Raw genomic sequence first — 22,998 nt, 5'->3', positions numbered from 1 at the left:
AGGTTACAAAACAATGACTGTTTCTTAGCCTGTTCTCATTTTTACTAACTACTATGGTAACCTAAACATCTGACAACATGCAGACTTTATCCATCAAGACAACACTTAGAGCTTATAATTCAAAAAGGTTTAAGTCTCATATCCAGGTTGCAAAAAATGTTTTATGTATAAAGGACATCACACAGGTGTGCCAACTGAAATATATATCCCAGACAAGACTTAAGAATAGGACAAATATGCTGCGTTTAGATAGGAGGCCAAAGTAAGGTTGTTTTTGCAGTAATTGGTCTTTTGATCAATCAGATGTGAAAAGATCTGATGTGATTGGTCAAAAGACCAATTAGTGGAAAAAAGGTCAGAATTGGGCTGCCTGTCTAAATACAGCCAGGGACAAGTGAATATAAGTCAGTTCTTGTATTTGCAAAATGTTCCATGAATTTGAGTGGTTACATACAGTACATGTTAAATGGCTATGAGATGGAGATAAGGAGACTCTTGCTGTAATCAAAGGGAAGGAACCAGTGAAGGCCCCAGTATTCAGGCAGGCAGCTTGTAGCAGATGTGTTACAGCATGCAGTGGCCTGATAGGGAGATGACAATAAATACATTATGTACGTTTCACCACCAAAGCCATGTTAGCATTTACTGCGCGTTGCTGAACGATCAAACCATTTTGTTAGTGTCACTGATATAAACTGGCAATTCAAATACAGTTGTTAAACATTGACTGTGATACCTCTAGGGTCCTTTGGTGGTCTGGCAGCATGCTCCTTTCTAGTAATCTTACTCCCTCTCCACCTGAAATACAACAAAACCTGAACAACAATAATACTAGTCAGTCAGTAACTTGGCTAACAAGGCTAATTAAACACTTGTGTAAATGTGCGCATCAGCCAAATGATACCCAACCAGCCTAATAGTCTATTTGCAGTGAAATTTGGAGGGGCATTTTTCTTGACAACTTTTTCAGTCACCAATTAATCAATATACAGTGGAACGAAGTAGTTTGACAAGTTTTCAAAAGTCAGTAAGAAGTATTTAAAATAGCTTCAAATATGTCTATATTTTTTTCTAGAAACCTAGCTAACATTAGCTACACAGCAGTGACGATGGTGAGAGTTAGCTAGCTAGTCCATGACATGTATAACCAACTTCATTAATCAGGTGGTTAACTAACTACAAATATGTGACTGATCGGCCCAAATCGGTGTTATGTAGCAACAAAAAAAAACTATTTTTATTTTTTACATTGGATAAAGTAGAGACAAAATGGTATATCACACACTGCATTTTTGAGGAACAATGAGAAAGTAATTCTGCTTTGAAAGTTGATAAACTTGTAAACTCACTTTTGAGAAAAGGGCCTTTTAATGTTTTGGCACCTACTGGAGAGCTCTCCTTTGTCTACACCCATTCAGCATTGTTCACACCGTCTTAAGCCAGCCCCACCCATCTCTTTAAGGATTCACATGTGAGATAATGTGCTAAACAGTGAGTAGTGTAGTAAAGATTAAGACTAAAAGTGTTAGTAGCCTACAATAAGGAGCAATTCCAGGTAAACCGAAAGTGTCCAGATAAAAATATTTAATAAATATTAGATGACGCTGATCGAGACACATTTGTCTCAATTGATGGATCATGTGAAAGAAATGCTATAACCCTCAGCCACATCCAGATGTGGAAAGGTACTAACCAGCTGTGGGATGTTAACCCCTGTCACAGTGCTGTCCTTCACAGCACCAGCAATCTAAGACAAAGTGTTCACTCTGGTCTTTCTGAAGCGCTGCATCTTCAGTAGGGAATTGTACATTGAAATTTTAGATTTTATTTTGTGATGATCAGTGAGTATGTTGTTGCAGCAATAAATAAACCCATGCTCAACAATGTTATCGCTACGGGGGCATTTGGAATTTTGTGAATTTCGAGATATTAATTCTGTGCACGGCCCTGCCCATGGACGATCAGCTTGTTGTATCGCACCACCTCCAGCTCTACCACCCATCCATCCCCTTCCTGTTTGTTATACAATGTGGTGGCATTATTTTTAGTGCAGTGGGTTAAATCAGGGTCACACAGTGTTTCTTGGTAGTCTTAAACAAATCTACTTTGAAACAAAAGTATACACATCAGACACATGGGCTTAAAAAAACTAAATACCTGTACCATGACATAGAGTTGAAATGTATTACGTTTTGAGTTTGCATCCAAATATTACACTTTAAATACATCACAGGAGACTAAAATAAAACAAAACCATTTGCTATAGAAACACCGATATGTGTTTAATAATTATGACATTTAAAAAAAATATGAATAACATTCCACCCATGTGGCCACTAGAGGGCACTTTGGTAATTCGACTGCAGGGAAGGGCTAGTACCGACAGTAACTGTCCAGTGAAAATCTAACTTTGGAAAGTTAATATTCTGTTAACTCATACCCAAGTAAGGTTGCTGAATTTGCCTATACTGGTAGGCCTATACTGGTAGGCAATACTGGTAGTATACTATACTGGTAGGCAAAAAAAGCAAAATTGGACAAAAAATGTAAATAATCTGAAATATAAAAAATGTCATTGCCAAGTTGGTTTGTTTGCAAACATCTGTCCTAGGCAATCACATCACCCTTGTTTATGACTAACTCACACATATGAGACACATGGCAGCAAACTCCCTTCATGCGTCCAATCAGAAGGGCTTAATGAGGCTGCAGGTTCTGCTGAGGTCTGGACACAGCACATTGGCCCTTTGATCTCACTTGAAAGGAGTTAATTGATCTCTGTGTTACAGGCACTTTGTGTTGTAGACCTACTCTCCCAGGAGGGAAAAAAAGACTGACTGGTCATCTCACATATGGAGAAATATGAGAGAGAGAGAGATCACATCACACCCAGCTCCATCCTTGCTCAATTACAATAATGTGGCTCACACGGCCCAGATGCCGTGGCAGAGAAGTGAGGAGAGCTGTGGGGGTCGAGGATAGGCCCTGCTCTCCTCTGTGAGATCACTCATTGCACCACAGCACTCACTGCACTTGGCCAAGATGGTTTTGATATCCCTCTCCCCCTGAGTCCTGTTGGGGCTTGTTAAGGTAGAGGTGCAGGGAGGACCACACGTTCAAACTCCCCTCTAAAAGGCTCAGTGGAACATTCCACTACCTGACGACACTCACAAAACAACAAAGAGACTAGAGGCCTCAAGGTCAACTTCAACCAGTCCTAAAGTACCAGTTAGTACAATACCACCTCCCTCTACCATGGATGGCCCTATCCAGGTACACAGCTCTAAGGCCATTAAAATAAACTACAGTGTCAAGTGTGGCTGCAGGCAAAGCAGAAAACATTTATAGATAATATCTGTGTTGTTAACCTAACATAGTAGTTCAGAGAACACGTGTAAAGCTACAGTATGATAAAAAAAACAAAGCTAAACTTCTTGTTTATTCATATCTAGCCTTAGGGGACAAGATAGTACAGGTACTAAATTGTACCTTTGGAAAATAAATATAAAAAACATTTTTAGGGTACCATAACAGTGACAATGCTCGTTGTTCCTTTAAAGTGGCAAAAATGTACCTATAAAAAGTTTTTGGGTGTTGTTTTAACACTGTTAGGTATAAAGCCTTATTTGCATATTTTCCCAGGGAGTCTTTCAGGTGAATTTTAGAGTTACCAGTACCACCCATGACTTTGTTTGCTAGTGACAGAGAGATGGTTGCTTCATTCAATGGCTTTCAGTCCTGTATCCTTCACCAAGTGAGTGACTAAGTGAATGTTTGATCATTGATATGAAATGCTTTATCACAATTCATTACATACTGTATATCATAAGGCTATATTTTGGCAGCCTAGTTTTAACCCAACACAATGGCCTGAAACCTCTGGCTTGCAGGTCACATTATGCTGGCTTGCAAAGTGATATGTAATTCCTGTTGGAATTAGGAGTTAGGATATCCAAAAATGTAAACTTTTAATCACAGTCAACCAGTGGTGGAAAAAGCTACTAATTGTCAACCTTGATTAAAAGTAAAGATACGTTAATAGAAAATGACTCAAGTAAAAGTGAAAGTCACTGAGGAAAATACTACTTGGTTTTAAATATACTTAATTATCAAAAGTAAAAGTATATATATATATATTACGAAAACCATTTTATTTTTTATTTCTGGATAGCCAGGGGTGCGCTCCAACATTCAGACATCATTTACAAGTGAAGCATGTGTTTAGTGAGTCCGCCAGATCAGAGGCCGTTTGGGATGACCAGGGATGTTATCTTGATAAGTGTGTGAATTAGACCATTTTCCTGTCATGCTAAGCATTCAAAATGTAATGAGTACTTTTGGGTTTCAGAGTAAAAAGTACATACTTTTCTATAGGAAAGTAAAAGTTTTCAAAAATATAAATAGTAAAGTAAAGATACCCCTAAAGACTACTTAAGTAGTACTTTCAAGTATTTATAATTAAGTGCTTTACACCAGTGCAAACAACCTGCATTTAGAATGATTGCCAATGTAGGGAAAATGTATAATCCATCTAAATGGGAACAACCACCTCAGTAAAGGGTGCAATAAGTCCAACTACTAACAGATTGGATTAGTTTAGAAATATGTAAGTTATTTATCTTTGTGTGGCATAAGATCAATCAACCAATCAATGTGCAGGCAAAAACACACATATTGAAATAAACAATTCTAAAAATCAACCTGCAATAGAGCATGATGGGAAATATACAGTGCTTTGCAAAGTATTCATCCCCCTTGGCGTTTTTCCTGGTTTGCTGCATTACAACCTGTAATTTAAATGGATTTTTATTTGGATTTCATGTAATGGACATACATAAAATAGTCCAAATTGGAGAAGTGAAAAAAAAGACTGAAAAGAGGTGCGTGCATATGTATTCACCACCTTTGGTATGAAGCCCCTAAATAAGATCTGGTGCAACCAATTACCTTCAGAAGTCACATAATTAGTTAAATAAAGTCCACCTGTGTGCAATCTAAGTGTCACATGATCTCAGTATATATACACTTGTTCTGAAAGGCCCCAGAGTCTGTAACACCGCTAAGCAAGGTGCACCACCAAGCAAGTGAAACCATGAAGACCAAGGAGCTCGCCAAACAGGTCAGGGACAAAGTTGTGGAGAAGTACAGATCAAGGTTGGGGTATAAAAAAAAACTGAACTTTGAACATGCCACAGAGCACCATTAAATCCATTATTAAAAATGGAAAGAAAACAGCACCACAACAAACCTGCCAAAAGAGGGCCGCCCACCAAAACTCATGGAACAGTCAAGGAGGGCATTAATCAGAGAGGCAACAAAGAGACCAAAGATAACCCTGAAGGTGTTGCAAAGCTCCACAGTGGAGATTGGAGTATGTGTCCATAGGACCACTTTAAGCCGTACACTCCACAGACTTGGGCTTTACAGAAGAGTGGACAGAGAAAAAGCCATTGCTTAAGGAAAAAAATAAGCAAACATGTTTGGTGTTCACCAAAAGGCATGTGGGAGACTCCTCAAACATATGGAAGAAGGTACTCTGGTCAGATGAGATAATAATGTAGCTTTTTGGTCATCAAGAAAAACGCTATGTCTGGCACTAACCCAACACCTCCCATCACCTGGAGAACACCATCCACAGTGAAGCATGGTGGTGGCAGCATCATGATGTGGGGATGTTTATCATCGGCAGGGACTAGGAAACTGGTCAGAATTGAAGCAATGATGGATGGCACTAAATACAGGGAAATTCTTGAGGGAAACCTGTTTCAGTCTTCCCAAGATTTGAGGCTGAGACGTAGGTTCACCTTCCAGCAGGACAATAACCCTAAGCATACTGCTAAAGCAACACTCGAGTGGTTTAAGGGAAAGCATTTAAATGTCTTGGAATGGCCTAGTCAAAGCCCAGACCTCAATCCAATTGAGAATCTGTGGTATGACTTAAAGATTGCTGTACACCAGCGGAACACATCCGACTTGAAGGAGCTGGAGCAGTTTGCCTTGAAGAATGGGCAAAAATCCCAGTGGCTAGATGTGCCAAGCTTATAAAAACAGACTTGCAGCTGTAATTTATGCAAAAGGTGAATAGTTATTCATGCTCAAGTTTTCATTTTTTTGTCTTATTTCTTGTTTGTTTCACAAGAAAAAATATTTTGCATTTTCAAAGTGGTAGGCATGTTGTGTAAATCAAATGAACCCCCCCCCCCCCGGTTAGGGTGTGGTTTTTAAGAGCGTGTGATGATTGTACCTTTATATTCAAAATATTGGGTACAGAAATGTACCATTGTACTATATTATCCGCACATATACCCTAAAAGGTACCGGACAGTACCATGTGAGATTTTATGTGAGATTTTATGTGTACCCCTGAAGGCACCCCTGAAGGCACCCCTGTGTATTTTGATATTTTTGTACACCTGGGAACAATACTGTACCCTAACCGTACTCTTTTGTCTGTGAGTGTAGGATGGGTGTGTTGGGTGTTTGTGTGTGCCGTTGCTATAATCAGATTTGTGGTGTTTTGGTGGAAGTTGTGTGTATGCCGTTGCTACATGTCCCTCCAGTGGGACGGACATATTCTCTGCAGCACATCAAATATAAAAACAGCCCCACATGCTCTGGGATTAATGGCTCCCTATGCTTCTGTTCACATTGGAGGTGGAGTTTATCAATGGGCTGCTGTATCACAGGAGACCTGAATGCCTAGCCACCTGCCTGCCTGCACTGGTTCTATAGGGCTGATCGCCCCTGACAAGCCTCACACCGTCACTCTCTTGACTTCCCTCTCCCTGGTCACCGCAGCACAGGGGAAGCAGGCTTGTCAGAGGGAGAGCGAGAGGCTAAGCCAGTCTTAACACAGCCCCTCAAACCACCTCATAAATACAGACTTCCTTTTCCAATTTCCAACTGGCAGATCCACCTCTGTCTACTAGCTTACACACTGTTCCGTGCCAAAGTCTTGGGTGTGAGGTTAAAAATGACTATGGTGCATCTGGCCTGACTCTCAGAGGGCGGAGCTTTGAAGTGCTGATCCAGAGTTTAGTTTAATCAGTCAAATCTCACATGTATTGTAGCTGAAAAGAAGATATCACCATGACAACTGTGGTATATAGCAGTGACAGGCATAGCAGGGGAGTTACAAAGAGATGCCTTTAAATAGATCCACAATATATGCTTAAATGTGCTTAAATACACAACAACCCAAAACCTCTCCACTAAAGACACATGTGCAAGCCTCTACCCTTTTAATTACAGCATGAGTTTACACAAAACAGGGACAAAATGAAGGCCTATTCCTTTTTGATTTTACAGTGTGGTTTCTGCATATCATTATTATTTTTCAATATGATAAAGTGGAGCCGAGCGAAAAGTAAAACCATATGAGGCAGCTTTTTGAAAGGGCGCTGGGCATGGCTTTTGAAGGAGCTGTGGTTCTGATGGAGGGCCCATTCTGAGGCAATCTGCTGGGCTAGGCCAGCCACACTCCCCAGCTCACCAGCAATACGCCCCCACAAAATTGCCCAAGTGACATGGGCAACCACAGTCTAAGGGTACAAATTCAGCAGGAAATATCACATATGACCTGCTGTGTTTCTATTCTGGTCTGCTTGGATCTATGTTACAATTATTACCTTTCCATCCATGAACGATTAGAGAACAATGGGCTTCTTTTAAAGGTGTCAAGAAAAAAGTCCACAGTCACTCATGTTGTTTGCCAAAATCTGGGTTTTAACCTGATGGATCAGGTTAAAATGGGTTTAATACTGACCAGGGTATGATACAACTGATACCGTGGCAGGCTTATAGCAAACCTTTATAAGGGAGCACATACCCTTATCATTACTGCTGCTCCATAACAGTGCTCATCCTGCCTTCTCCCAAACTGTATAGAGAGCTTCTCAAACTGTGAAGAGAGCAATGTGGTGGCATTACCCCCTGCTTACTTCTGGAGTAAAACATATGAGTGTGCATGAAGTGTAGTTGTGTGTAGTTCATTGGGGAGGTGCGTCTCGGGCTGTCAGTGTACTTTAGGGCTTCACTGATGTGGGGTGATGGGTGTCACCTTCATGAACAACAACAACCACAAGATGTAACAACGGTTCTCAGCAGAGTGTTCCTGAGTCACCTCTATTGGTCAGGTTCAAACCGCCGAACAGGAGACAGACAGCCACAACACAGAGGATTGTCATCTGTTGCACACACCGCTAAACATCTGGGAATACTCAAATCCATTAGGAGTTTAGGTAGAAATGATATTAACACTGCTTACACAGAAATCATAAATTCATAAAGGTAACAAGCAAGTCTAATTAAAGAAGCAAGTCATTAGATTCATGTAATTTCAGAAACTAATTAAATCTGCAGAGATTAGCAAATAGATTCTGATATCTCAATTTCTACAGAATGACACATTTCAGTAGTTGTTAAATTACATTAATGTAAAGAGACAGAACATGTTATGGGGGGGGGGGGGGGGGCGTATTTTTGATAACATATTATAATAGGGTCTGGAATGTGGGGGGGGGGGGGGGGGGGGGGGTGCTCTGAAGTGGTAGCTCTGATGTCATGAAGCTTTGCTCATTCTTACTGCAAAGTGCTCATGATGAACTGACTCTGTGATGGATGTGTGTGCTTGCTGAAATAAGTGTTCCTCATACACCTTCAAGGAGAACTGACTACTTGACTGGATCTGTCTGTCTGTCAGTGGGAGCAGAGCAGAGCAGTGAGGCAGCCTCCCATTTATTCTCTGAAGTCTCAGTCACTGCTACACAGCCTCAATTCTACATGTTATTCTGACAACCAAAAGGGAGACATGAGATTCAGTGGTCATGAGATTTATAAGGTGTTTATTCATTCTTATACATTACATAACTGAATAATATAATAATATACTCAATAACAATAGATTTAAAACAATTCAACAATCATGTCAATTTAACATGTGTTTAGCCTATTTGATTGTACTAAACTTAGTGTTTCCCAGGACCCCTTAGGGTAAAAACCAAAACGTGCTGGGAAACACTAACACTACATAACTAATTAAAATGATCAAAGCTTGATGATTAGTTGATTATTTGAATCAGCTGTGTAGTCCGACGGTAAAAACCAAAACGTGCACCCCTTGGGGTCCCCTGGACAGAGTTTTGGGAAACCCTGTACTAACTCCACATGAAATATTTTCCTAAATAAAAACTGGAAAAGGTATCAACGTATTTGGAGATGTGCTACAGAATTAAAAATACATTTTCTGATAGCTTTACAACATATGAGGTCATTTGGTTACTGTGGCTCTTATCACGCAAGCAATAAGTGAGCACAAACAATTAAATGAGCGTTAAGCGGAGTTTGCACAGTATTGTTATGATAACAAATACAAACATTTGACCATAACTCTGAAACATACAGAGCTATGGAGAGATTACAAATGCACATTTAACAACATTTAGAATAGTTAACTCCAATATTATGATACTTGGAATTTTATGTTACTAACTTCACATCCTGTTTGTGAGATTTCTGTTAGCCGTTAATTTGAGATAGATTAGAAACCTGTTGACTTCTGATATGAGGGACCATTGTGAATGTGGACTCTAAACTGGACATCAGAGACATCATTCCAGTAAGTGCTTCGTTGTTGTGGAATGAGAGACCATTCGTGAAGGTGCTGTAGTCTTTTTCTCTGTCCCTGTTCCTCTAGAGCGTTTCTCACTCAAAGGCTCTCTCAGTACTGGCTCTGGGTGGGCCTGGGAGGCAGGGAAGTGCCGATGCTGTGCTCTGTGCTGAAGTTGTACTCATACTGCCACAGGATAGAAGTAGAAAGGGATTTAAAATACAGTATATCCTGTACAAACAGTTTGTATATGAAAACACTTCTTCACCAACAGCATTGAGGTTTGTACACGTAGCTCTTTCAGTAGCAGATCATTATGCCTTCAAGATTACAAGCCGGGTATGGGTTTGAGTATGAAGAAGGCTGAAAGGAGAAATGTGTGCAAATACTGTCCCCTTGTGGAATAAATTGAGAATGTATAATATGGTTATAAAACCACAGTGCTTATGAATTTTCTTCACACCATCCATCTCCCAGATACATGCATCTAATGCACAGTTCTTCTTGGCTTTCTCAATGGATAAAATAATATATCCTTTGGTCACAAACAAATGTAAAAAAATACATTGCAATGAAGGAGAGCAATTCAAATCAGTTTAGAATATATTTGGAGGGAAAAAAACTCCAGTAATCAATTGTGATGTTGTGGTCAAAATATATTTCAAGTCATTGTTGAAAGAGTAGTACCACGTATCAACTTTTACTATTGCAATTTTACTAAAACAAGCAAGCATACCAACTCATCACTTCAATACACTCTGATCTGCAATACTGAATCACTGCACTAGGTGATGCTGCAAGATCATCAAATGTGTTTTTATATCTATACTCAAAGATCCCAACTAAGCACAATGGATTTATTGGGGATCTCCAACCAACACCCCTCTGTCTTTCAGGAAACTATAAGTTACGAGTCACATGCCACAAGACGGTTAGTTATGATGAAATTCAGCCACGACACCTGGCAAAATAAATAAACAAATATATGTAAGTGTGAGCCTGTGTGTGGATGATGGATGGGGGAATGGGGTGTTATCAGGGAGAGCATGTATCACTGTCTGCCACTTTTACATGCGGGCTGACAGGACAGTGACACACAAGAACATGGGCGGCAGTCACCCAGATGAACAGAACTTCATTTCCTGTCCCTGTTCCACTGCTAAAAATATGTGACATGTTGTCTTCATTAATTCCACCTCTATTTGGAGCTCTCTCTCTCTTTTCTCTCCTCTCTCTTCTCTCCTTCTCTCTCTGTCTGTCTCTCTCTGTCTCTTACACACTACATGCACCCAGTCACACACACAGTTTACTGCTGAAACACACACACGTCCATAGGTGCAAATGAAAATGTCTGTCAGATTCAAACACGCATATGAAAAGACATCCACACTAACAGACACACTCTCACAAGCTAACTCTGAAAATCATTAGCCAGCCGCCAAAAACAAACATTTTCTAGCAGTGCAAAGTACATAAAGACGTCAGCTCAAATCGCTTACTAATTAACACTTAAAAAGATACAAATTAGATATGCGTGGATAAAAGCAATTATAATCTCCACAAGTTTTGCGAATCATTTGGGAAATGAAAAGAATGCCTAATTGCTGGAACCAACATCATCTGAGAAGTATGGCTTAAGTGATGCCTGTTAGGAAACGTTCTTATCTGTAACACTGTATATGATTACAACAGTTTTCCTCAATTACACGTGCACATGTCAAATACCACCTCTCTTTTATGTATGTCTTTTAAAAAATGTATCAGTCAGTTAGAATGTCCTTTACAATAATAATCTTTCTTCGACCTGAAGAGAGAAAATGAACTCCTCCAGTGACCTCTGACAGTGACCTCTGCTGGACAACTGAACACCACTCACCATGAACAAGAACGGCCTGTTTGTGTGACTGCATATTTTAAAGGCTGCACTAAATACTGCACTATTTATTCATAGTGGTATTGGATTTGATACACTGAAAAAAAAGATCTAGTGCATATTACAAATACTGCTTAGCTTTTGATAACTGTAAATATCTGTACATATATGAGCAGGTGTTACTATGTAGTAACTAGGGGGTGCTCAGTGACTACATATTTTGGCTTCAACCTTCAAACTAGAACAGAAAACCAGTATCTACATTTTAGAGCCTAAAATGAAATGAAATTATTTTTATTTTTTATTTTTTACAAAGAAAATAAGCACTCCAAAAGCCCTGAATATATATTTGACATGTGTAATATCAAACTAAAATACGATATTCATTTCCCATCTCTAGAGATATTGTAGTGGGATAATAATGCAAGAGGAGAGAAGTAAAAATAACACAATGGTGAGGGATGTTTCCTCTTGGAAACTAATTATCAAGCTAAGCTGTGACTTCATCCCCATCAGCCTGGCCCCACCATTAATCTTGTGCTGTCGTCCACTTCACTAAATCCTGCGTGTTACACTATCTCACATTTACTTCATCAGTTCCAGCTACCGCTGCGGTAATTAATGATTCCTAGCGCTCTTCCCTTCCCCTCCACGGCTCAGCTCGCCATGTGTCCTGCTGCTAATCACACTAACTGAGAGGAGAGGAGAGCTAGCCTACGGGACGAGCTGCCAGGCTGTCTCCATCAGCAGACCGCAGTGGCCACACACACACACACACACACACACACACACACACACACACACACACACACACACACACACACACACACTCACACACACATAATATTAGTACCTGAGCTGACAATGACAATGAGCTCCATTCTCAGAGACCAGATGACAAGATGGCGACTGTGTGATTTCTATACTATGTGACAGTATACAGAGCCAGGGAGCAGAACAGACACCCAGTTTGATGAGGGAGTGTTTGCTCTGTAACACATCTCAAACCCAACAGCACCTGTTCTTTTACAGTGGTCTGTCACTTCCTGGCAGTTCTGATACCCAGATATCGTGCTAATGAGAGAGAGGGGGAGGGGTTCACTCTCCTTCATGCACACACAATAACTGTGTGAGAACACTCACACATGCACACTCACACAAGCACAAGAACATATCATGCACACACACACACACACACACACTTTTCTCATTTTTTTCTTACCAGGAATGCCTGTAGGGTAGCTAGTTGCTCTGTAATAATACACTGTCTGTATTCTTTTCATTTACTCTGCATGAACGTGTATCTCTACTGTCTGTATGCTGGCTGTCTCATTGGGTAAGAAAGATCAAGTAAGGCTAATTGAAACCAAACACATGCAGTATGTGCATCATACTGGCAATCAGTTTCAATAGTGAGAAGACCACCAAAAAAAGAAAAGAACACCAAATGGAATCCAGAGGGTTTTTGTGCAGGACAAAGTGAGACTAGTCAGTTCTCAGAGAGAGTGGCTGACCAGGCCCAGTCTGGGCGGGCTTTAATTCAATCTGGGTTTAGTGGAGCCAAAAGGGCCTTGCCCGTCTCAGACACTTAATTACAACCCCCAAGAATGTTTGCTTTGCATTCTGGGCCAACGGTGTCAGTGGCAGCCGAGCGTTGCAGCCCCTACTCACTTCCTCCTCGATCTCTGCCAAGGATTTGATCGTAATGCCCATTAAATTGACTCGCTGCATCTGAAATCAAAAGCAGAGAGAGAAGAAAACAAGAATCACGGGGTTAGGCACATGGCTAAGTAAGCATGCTTAAAATCTTTAATCCTCTCCCTCTCTGTTTCAATACAAAAGGTGATATAGTGACAGCCGCCGCCAGCCAGCCAAATGGACTGCATTGAGCCAGCTCTGTCTGGCTGCATGCATTCATCACTCAGTCTACACTGGAAGAGAAGAGAGGAGAGTGCAGGAAGCTGTGTAGAACTGACTGGGGATCAGATCCTGGAGAAGGAAGAATACAGGCTACATACAGTATGTCCTCAATTGAAAAGTAGATGGATAAAAGCTACGTGTAGAGAGCACTTTGTACCTCACAATTTAACAAATTAGAGGCGATGAAAAGAAAAAGGCTTTTTAGTTGGCATAATTCAAAAGCTTTGTGGAAACACTCACTTCTTCAGGGGTTCTTGGAAATTTCTCAGAGATTGTGAAGGGCACATCATCCATTGCTGAAAAGAGAAAATAAAATGTTGAGTGGAAACATTCAAGAATAAAAACATGACAACACGTTTCATACAAAACCAATCATTCCATAATCTTCATACTGAGTATCTCATCCTGGCCAAGTGTAAAAAAATAAAGCATTGAAGACCAGCCTCCCTCAACCCCCCTCCCACCCAACCCTTCCTCAATAGCTTGAAGATGAAAGGTTTTTTATTCTCCACTGTACTTGAGTACCTCCACCCACCCCCTTCCCTCCTTCCCCCAAAACCCTCGCCAGCCCGACTCCTCTTTAATTACTCTTGATTATTCCTGATTCTGTCTTGTCGGAGAGATGTTCCACTCCAAAACAAAGACACTCGCGCAGGAAAAGGGGAAAAGAAGTGAGACAAAACATTCACCGGATACTGATTTGCATGAAAATAAGCCACAGTGTTTGGCAGGAAAAAAGTGGATTGAAATGAGGACTTGCCAAGAGCGTGGTAGTGTAATTAGCATTTGACCAAACAAACGAGCTTCAACAGAGCTATAATTAAGCAGGCCTGTAATTAAGTGTATGCCCTTTATCATAATGATCATGGTTAAAATGGTGTGATGGCTGCCAGTTGATTATTAATGGTGCAACCCCATACTGTACGCAGCCTGCAAAGGAATCAGAGTGTCACTACTGTCAGGCTAGAGAGCAGCCCTTTGTTTATAAAATACATTAGGGCCCAAATTAACGCAGGGTGACAGGGGACACAAAGGCTCTCGTTCCTTTCCAGACGAGAGGTGGTGACTAACTGCCGCTGCTCGGCTACACCAAATCACGAAGCACACAACTTCTAGCTCCCCCCTCTCTCTCTCTCTTTCTCTCTGAAGGGCCACAAATATCAAGAGGCCAACCTTCCAACTGGTGTTATTTTACCCATAGTCCATCAGCCTGCTGGCACAGGAAAAGGAACTCAGAAATACATGTAACCAAATGCTTTTCATGAGTCACTGTTTTGGATCTGATATTAGTCTGTGGAGAATATAACTTAATAACAGTATTTCAAACAATGGCATTTGAACGTTCCTTCATTCTGACACTTATGACTGCCTTTTTGTGTACCTCAACAGTAGGGATCCATTATACTGTACTTTCCACCCATAAATGTGATTTTTACTGCTACAATGAGGTCTTTGTAATCTACCCGTGACCTCACATAATGTAATGACTACAGAGCTCTGAGGGAAATACATTGAATATCACCCCTACCTAAAACCCACCATCACCATTACAAACCACTACTGTAAATCTACACTATGAGTTAGGGCGGATGAGAGAATAGCCTTTGGCCTCCATTTACCATCACCCCAAAGCCATTCAGAAAGCCAGCCCTGGCATGTGTGCTTCAACCCGCTCAGAGGAGGACTATTTAGCAGCAGTGCTAGCTGAAGGGCTATCTGCAGCAGCAGGGCTGGGTGATTGGGTGGATATGATGGCTTGTTTAAGCCCATAAAAACAAGTGAATAAACATGTGCTACTGTGTCACCGGGAGCAAAGAGGTAGGCGGGCGGGGGAATATATTAGAATCAATACCCAGCAATGGGAAGTGCAGATTGCACCCTGTTGATGGATCTGTGTGTAACAGACAGATTAATCTAGAGCTGAAGGCTGGGGTGCTTCTTGTTGTTCAAGGATTACATTTTAAATCAGATCTCACTTAGTATCCCCCCACCATCCATACTGGAGGGTCCATCTCACACCCAGACCAACGGAGTAACTTGGAGCCGATTTTACTGGGCGAGAAATTGCTACTTTATCAGGCACACGTACATACAGTAGTGGAAAGTGCTGAAGTAATGTTAGTCCAATCTCCTGGTTGAAACACTCCCAGTCTAAAGCCATTCACTACCTACTCAAATGGCCAGGGCTAGAGTCTGTCTGAGCAATGAATCAAGTTCCAGCAATTTGTGTGAGGAAAACAAATATTTGACCATTGGTCATGTGGTCCAATCTATATGTGTGTAAATGGTGTAGTAAAAATGTGCGCGTTATAGAGTGATTGTGTATTTGGTATGATGACATTTTCTATCAAATCAGAGTCTATACATGTGCTCTAATTATGACTCCCTAATGAATATGATGATGGTTATGATGGTGATCATGACGATAACAACAATGATGATGATGGTGGTGTTAGCGAGTAAGGGCCCTGTGGCCTGACTGATGGTAGTGTAAAGAACGGAGTCAGCACGGGCCCAGAGTGGATCACTGGCTTATTAATGGCTCTATCAGGTGAGATGAGGAATGGCTGCATTGTCATCTCCAGCCCCTGGGCACAGACGAATGGCTGTTTCAGGACGGGATGGGCTCCCTCGTCTGCTGCGCAGAGCACCAATCCCTCACAGTTCTGTAGTTGGACGCGCTGTCATTGTGGACTACAGCTTCAGTCCCGCAATGACCCGTACACAGGACTATAACGCACACAGACACATGCACACACACACACACACACACACACACACACACACACACACACACACACACACACACACACACACACACACACACACACACACACACACACACACACACACACACACACACACACACACACACACACACACACACACACACACACACACACACACACGTATACAGGGTTATGCTCAGACATTGACTGATTGAGGACTGTGTGGGTGATCGAGCATACCTCCCATTACCTGAACCACAACTCTTAATTAACAATGAAAGAATGTTAAATAACTTTTCTTTCATGCTTCACTAATTCAACATACCTGCACTGATCTGTGTCCACTATAATTACTCAGGTGAATCAAACTGACTCCAGGATCAGCTGGGAAAGTACTGAATATTTACTCTAATACAGTCTTACATGCCTCTCTATTTTTAAAGTGGCAATATGAATCAGTAATGTTTGGGTTACTGTGACTAAGACTGTGGTACTTCTACTGAGATACAGTGAGGGGACAGCGGGAGCCGAGTATGAGAGATCTGAAGATAAAAAAAGAACCAGACTGAACAGTTCCCGTTGGCCAAAATCTATCACAGACTCAGTTTTGAAAAGTTATTACGGGAGTTTCCAGTTTCCATCTAAGCACTTCCCTGTAAAGACATGATATTAACTGTTTATTGCGCCTTGAGGATTGATGCATCTACTATATATATTTTTTTTTACAATAGAAACTTTGTGCACAACCACACCAGTGTCCAACTCCAAATACTTTATTATAGGTTCCTTGCCAGTGTATCTGCCTCATTTAAGGTAAATGGAGTTTGGATCCACATAGATCAAGAAGAGGAGGACCTCTTCTGCCCATTCACAGCCCTCACCCCGACTAGACACTGACATGAGAAATAGTGGCCAGTCCTGACAGCATCTCTGAGACAGATTGTAGTTTATTTTGTCGCCCGGGCATACCATCTGTGCCATTCCAATAGAGGCTGTTTTCTCAGGCTGCTGTAGGAGAGAGGGCACGAGGCACAGGGTCCCTCAGTAGCTCTGCAGCCGCGGCAGGTCATTAGTCAAATTGCCTAATGAGAGAGAATACAAATTGCCCCCTACCCTGACAGGAGGTGTCAGAGCTCCTGACCCGTGCTATGAGAACAGATGATCGCGCGTTGCTATTTTCAGATTATTTTAATGACTGTGGCTCTATGATTTCCATTCTTTTCCCCCTATCTTTTTTTAATTCCTCCAGACAGAATGGGAGTTTGGGGGGGGGGGGGGGGGGGGGGGGGGACCTATGAAGATTCTGAAAATGTCCCATAGAAAAGCAAAAAAGTGTTACTTTTAATGATTACAGCAAATGAAAAAAGGGTTGCTGGGGATGACAACTGAATATATTATCTATCCTTTTTCACAAGCATTACAATTGAGATGTTATTCATATGATATTCAGGATATATTTTACAACAGGTTCATTTTGGACATTGGACTCTATACACTTACTAATGTATCACGGTAACCCTAGTTAGATTGATGCAGTCACCAAAAATAGATACCAAAACAATATTTATGAAATGGAGACAATTGTAAAATGCCAACACCTATACTGAAAAGAGTGATTTAAATGGTTTTAAGACACACTACTAGTCCCAGTTAGCTTGGAGGGCATGATTCTCAGTGCAGCTAATCATTTGTACAGGTGGATTATATGGGTGTCTCTGTAGACTCCTCAGGGGCAGTAGTGGGGCTGCTAAACACTCAGGTTTACACAGAGAAAGAGAGGAGGGAAAGCGGAGGAGTATTTAGCAAGGAGGGAGTAGAGTTATTTTTTCCATCTGTGTGACAAGCAGCCCTTGAAATCCAGTTCTGGGTTGGGAGCCAGGAGGCAGTCCCAGTCGGGCGCTGGTCCATCAGTCTTCCAGAAAGTGGGCACACCTACAGTGAGTTGGCCACAAACACTACGGCACAACAGTGGATATTTGGAGCTCCACAGTCTAATTTCACATAATTTCTTCTATTTGAGGGCCCATATTTTTGTCTCTCTGTTATGGACATTAAATGCATATGATGATACAACAGACACCTACAATTCTATAAAAGGGCGGCTATAGCATAATGATCAATCATGCATAGAGAACTTATCTGGTAGCACATTCTATTTGTAAAATGCTATTTGTATTGTGCTACATACTATCTGTATTGTGCTACATGCTATTTGTATTGTGCTACATGCTATTTGTGTTGTGCTACATGCTATTTGTATTGTGCTACATGCTATTGTATTGTGCTACATGCTATTTGCATTGTGCTACATGCTATTTGCATTGTGCTACATGCTATTTGTATTGTGCTACATATTGTGCTAAGAATTTCTTCTTAACTGACTTGCCTAGTTAAAGAAAGATTATGCTATTTGTATTGTGCTCTGTAATTGCAAAGTAAACATAGTCAAACATCCCTTTCAAAGTTTCAAAACTCCAATGTAGGCTAACCACGATGATCACTTAGCACAAGTCTGGGAATTGAATAAACATCAGAACTTGATAAGCAGTACATTGTCTTTAAAGACTTAACAGTGGCACCAACATTGAACCCCAGCTGTGGTTGCTGGTAAATGTGCAGCAGAATCTGTGTATGAATGGGGTACGCCTCTCTGGACAAGTGTTAAATCTGGCAGAGGGCTGACAGTAAATTGCATGCGCAGGATGGGACACAGCAGAAGGCACAATTACACAAATCCCCTCTTAATTAGCGGTTCTGTGGGAAAACTAACCTGTAATGATGCAAGGGATGTGGTGAGCCCAAAAAAACTAACTAGCAACACTCCAGAATACTGGTGAGAGTGTCACATGGCCATGTGCCTTCTGAAGAGGATCAGAGAGTGACGTGTGATCCGTTGTGATCAAAGCAGCTGTACACTATGGTAAGGGATGGTCCCCATGCTGCCCTGCTCCCCCCAGCTCCTAGCTCTCTCTGAGCTCCTTGCCCTCTGGACTGTGGGCAGAGCAGCAAGTCCTGCGAGGTTGTGGGTGGCGTTATTAAGTTTTCGATGCTCACAGTACCAGGCAATGTAAAGTGGCACCTCACATGGTGAGTAATGAGCTGTGCCAGGGCGGAAGCAGGAGGGATGACAGCCAGAGAGGCTTCCTTGGCAGCCACTAAGCTGGGCCTCAACCAATTCATCATCCGCCTAAACCAATCCACCAATGCCGCGACGCCATTTGTCATTAATTATGCTAATAAACACACCATTACTCTCCTGGTGAAACAAGCAACGGTTATTAGTTAAGGCCTTTCGGATAGGTTGACACATTGAGGCATGTTTGTACACATCAACGTGTACACCCTTAGAAAAAAAGGTGATGTCTAGAACCTAAAAGCGTTCTACAGCTGTCCCCATAGGAGAACCCTTTGAAGAACCCCTTTTGGTTCCATATAGAATCCTTTTCCACAGAGGGATCTGTATGGAACTCAAAACGATTATACCCAGAACCAAAAAGAGTTCTACCTGGAACCAAAAAGGGTTCTACCTGGAACCAAAAAGAGTTCTACCTGGAACCAAAAATGGTTCTCTTATGGGGACAGCTGAAGATCCCTTTTTAGAACCCTTTTTTCTAGGACTGTAGGTCAGTAAACTGTATGTGGGTGAGTAGGCCTATAGTGTTTCAAGTTGGAGAGACAAAACAATTGATTCAGTTGAAATGTTACAATAAGTGAGTGTATGGTTCACCTAAAAAGAGACTTACTGATTTTCATCCAATCATATGGGAACAATTTCTTAATCAGGCTCTTTGCTATGCTCACAAACATAATGACTCCATCTTTGTAAAAAGGGCGATTGTTTTAACATTTCTAAAGCATACTTCATAGGTCCTCTTAGAGAACCAGTCTGAGCAGAACTATTTAATATAGCTTCTGGGAGCCCCAGATGCCCTTTTCCAAAACTACTTCATTTCCAGAATCTCAATGTGCTTTTTACATCACACTACGGTATGTATTATGAGATCATTAATTACAAACTTAACAAGTCAGCAGAGCCATTAAAAGATCTTTAAGGCATATTTGTCCATAAATCTCCTTAAACTATATTTAATGACTGGATTTGGGGGAAATATTTTTTACCAAGTTCTAATTAGATGTGTGATAACAAACCCTGCTGTACATGGAGGGAATGAGGGAGCTGTGACAGGCCATCCATTGATGGTCTCCATGTCTGGCCACTGAGAATAATGGAGCCCTGCTTTTATTCCAGGGAAGAATAGAGAGCAATGAGGGATGTGAGTCCAGTCTGGTCTGCAAATGCAAAGTTATTCAAAGTCACTTATTAATGGGGTTCTGAAAGATTGCATTCATATATTTTGTTTGTAAATATATTTCAATATGCTTCAATTTATGGCCTTTTGAAATTAGCAGATTATCAAAACAGAAACCATTTGTATTAACTATCTAGGTAAAATGTGTTGACAAAAGAAAATAGTTGTAATATTCAAGATACTGATAACCAAAATGGTAAAATGATCACCATCTTTTGGGGATGTTCACTGTGTGCGTAAGCATGCTTAAGCACTCTCTTGCTTCTCTCTCCACACTGACCATAAGAATAAATCATTAATGGGTTTTTAGAGAAGAAACTTCACAGTTTTTCATGCCTTGATGCAAGCCGAACCCTTTGGCTTTGTTTCAGACATTTAGAATTGTTTTATCGTACAGGAATTGCATACTTTAAATCTTGTACCATCTAAATTAAAACACAGCCGTAAATCTGCCCAATACCTCCCCCCATTAAATATCCATGCAAGATTCATTTGGCTCAATTTACTTGATCCAGGATCCTTTGGATGGATGCCTTACAGGAGAGGAAAACACCACTCTGGTTAGTGTTTTAATGACCCACCAGAGGTGCCACAAGGCCATTGAATAATAAAAACATGCCGATGACATTTGTGTCACTAGGCGGAGGTTGTTTTTTAATCCCTCAGCCTAAAGAATGTTGTTATTATAAAATATAACCACACTGGTGCAGAGGCTGTGGAGATATATCATAGTGTGTTGAGATTACAGTTGGAGATTAGCAGAGCTGAACTCCTCCCTCTGCAGAGGCTAGCCTGCAAGCCCAGCACCACAGAGAGAGATAAGATGGAACTTTTGTTTGAAACCTTATGAGAAGCCTCTTAATGAAAGTGCTCGGCCAAAAATAATCTTTTTTCTCAATGTTAGTCAATCAAAAAAATGGTGTAGTTGGAGAAAAAGAGGAGAAAGAAAGTAATTTTGTATAATCAGTGAGCACCATCTGGAACAATTAACTGAATTCCACAAAACCCATAGGATCAGTCATATTGGCTTATTAAAGATCCGGAATTATACAAGTAATAAATCCTTGGAAAAACGAAGCGTAGACCCCTGCCTGTCACGACTATTTTAACTTCAAATACAGTGGAATGCTTGATAAGGCTGAAAAGAGGAGATTAATATATGCAAATTACGTCGAGCATTTAAAAGCCCCCCAACAACTGTCTCCTTTTTTTTCTGTCTCTTATTATGGGGCTTTATGTTTTATTCATACACCAACTCACCTGTCATTTCATAAGCTAAAATATTATGAGGGTATTATTAAACAGCGTAAAGTGGCGCTTTAATTGGAAAGCCCCATTGCATTTTCCAGATGCACAAAGTTTAATAAGGATTCTAATATCGTTCCAGAAAATCAAAAATCATTGTCATCCTTCTGCCATGGTATTTTGCAAACCCAAGTTAATTTTGAATCTTCCTTTTTTCTTTCTCTTCCAATGGATGAACTGTCTCCCGTCTGTTAATTGAACTTCTTTTAATGGATTGGGAAATAATTGCACTCCATATTACGTTATATCTGGGCCAATGTCAGGATTTTTTGATTTAATGCAATAGATATGTTCATGTATGACTTTTTATCACTAGGATGTCTACTAAATATGACATGCTGTTCAATGGATACACAATAAAGCAAATAGTATATCAACTCCATTCAAAACACCATCTTTTTATGCTAAATAGTGAAGTAAAGGGAAAGAAAACAGTACTTCTAATTAGTATTAATAGAATACTATATACCAGGGTGTATTCAACTCTTACACTACGAGGTCCGGGTGTCCCAGGTAGACCAGGTGTCCCAGGTCTAAATCAGTCCCTGATTAGAGGGGAACAATGAAACAAAATGCAATGGAACTGGCTTCGAGGTCCAGAGTTGAGTTTGAAGGCTAAATACCTTTGAAGATGCATTTTGTTACAATCCAATACATTTCATAAATGCACATTTCGTTATAATTACATGCACCAGGAATAACTTGCTCCCCTGTCAAAAGTATAGGAAATAATTGGCAAAGAAACTTGGATCAAAGAGATACAGGTGAAATAAACATAAGGTTGGGGCTGTTGTGAAAACTTCATCTCTGTCAAAATGAGCTTGAACTGTCAAGTGAGAGAAGCTTGAAAAATCTATGTGAATTAGTTTTTAATAATCTGGTTATAAATGTCAAAGCGCCTGCACATCACATCTCCACATAAAGTGACTGAAGATGACAGATTTCCCAGACATGTTGCCTCTCCTCCCCTCTCATTCTTTTTTTTGTGTTGGGTTTTTGTTTTGTTGGGAAGTGACGGAGGGTTTAATCAAGAAAGCAGGCAATTCATCAATCCTAAAGAAGGCGCCTGTACAACCCTGACAGAGCGCACATGGTTTTAGACCAACGTGAACCTGGCCAGCTGTCAACACACCACACACACCGCGCAGCTCACAATTAACACAAACCTGTCGTCTGCTCCGACCCCACACTTGGTCTGCAGGTCGTCACACTGTTAACGAAGGAGGAAAGATACTCTCACAATCTAAATGTGTG

At 40.9% G+C, this 22,998-nt stretch overlaps 1 protein-coding gene across 1 annotated transcript in view; it reads right to left on the bottom strand.

Annotated features, from left to right (window-relative positions):
- Positions 1-8,823: 8,823 nt before the first annotated feature.
- Positions 8,824-22,998, bottom strand: part of LOC109895843 (multivesicular body subunit 12B) — a 35,783-nt gene continuing 21,608 nt past the window's right edge. Inside the window, exons 8-10 of the mRNA XM_020489870.2 lie at positions 13,641-13,696; positions 13,152-13,211; positions 8,824-9,793 (exon numbers count right to left, since the gene is read on the bottom strand). Coding sequence (XP_020345459.1) covers positions 9,719-9,793; positions 13,152-13,211; positions 13,641-13,696 — 191 coding nt within the window. The 3' untranslated portion in view covers positions 8,824-9,718. The remainder of the gene's footprint in view (positions 9,794-13,151; positions 13,212-13,640; positions 13,697-22,998) is intronic.

This window comes from Oncorhynchus kisutch, linkage group LG8, assembly GCF_002021735.2.
Source record: "Oncorhynchus kisutch isolate 150728-3 linkage group LG8, Okis_V2, whole genome shotgun sequence".
NCBI classification, from domain to species: Eukaryota; Metazoa; Chordata; class Actinopteri; order Salmoniformes; family Salmonidae; genus Oncorhynchus; species Oncorhynchus kisutch.
Note: the sequence above shows the minus strand (reverse complement) of the source record. Positions and strands in the feature narration are given on the sequence as shown.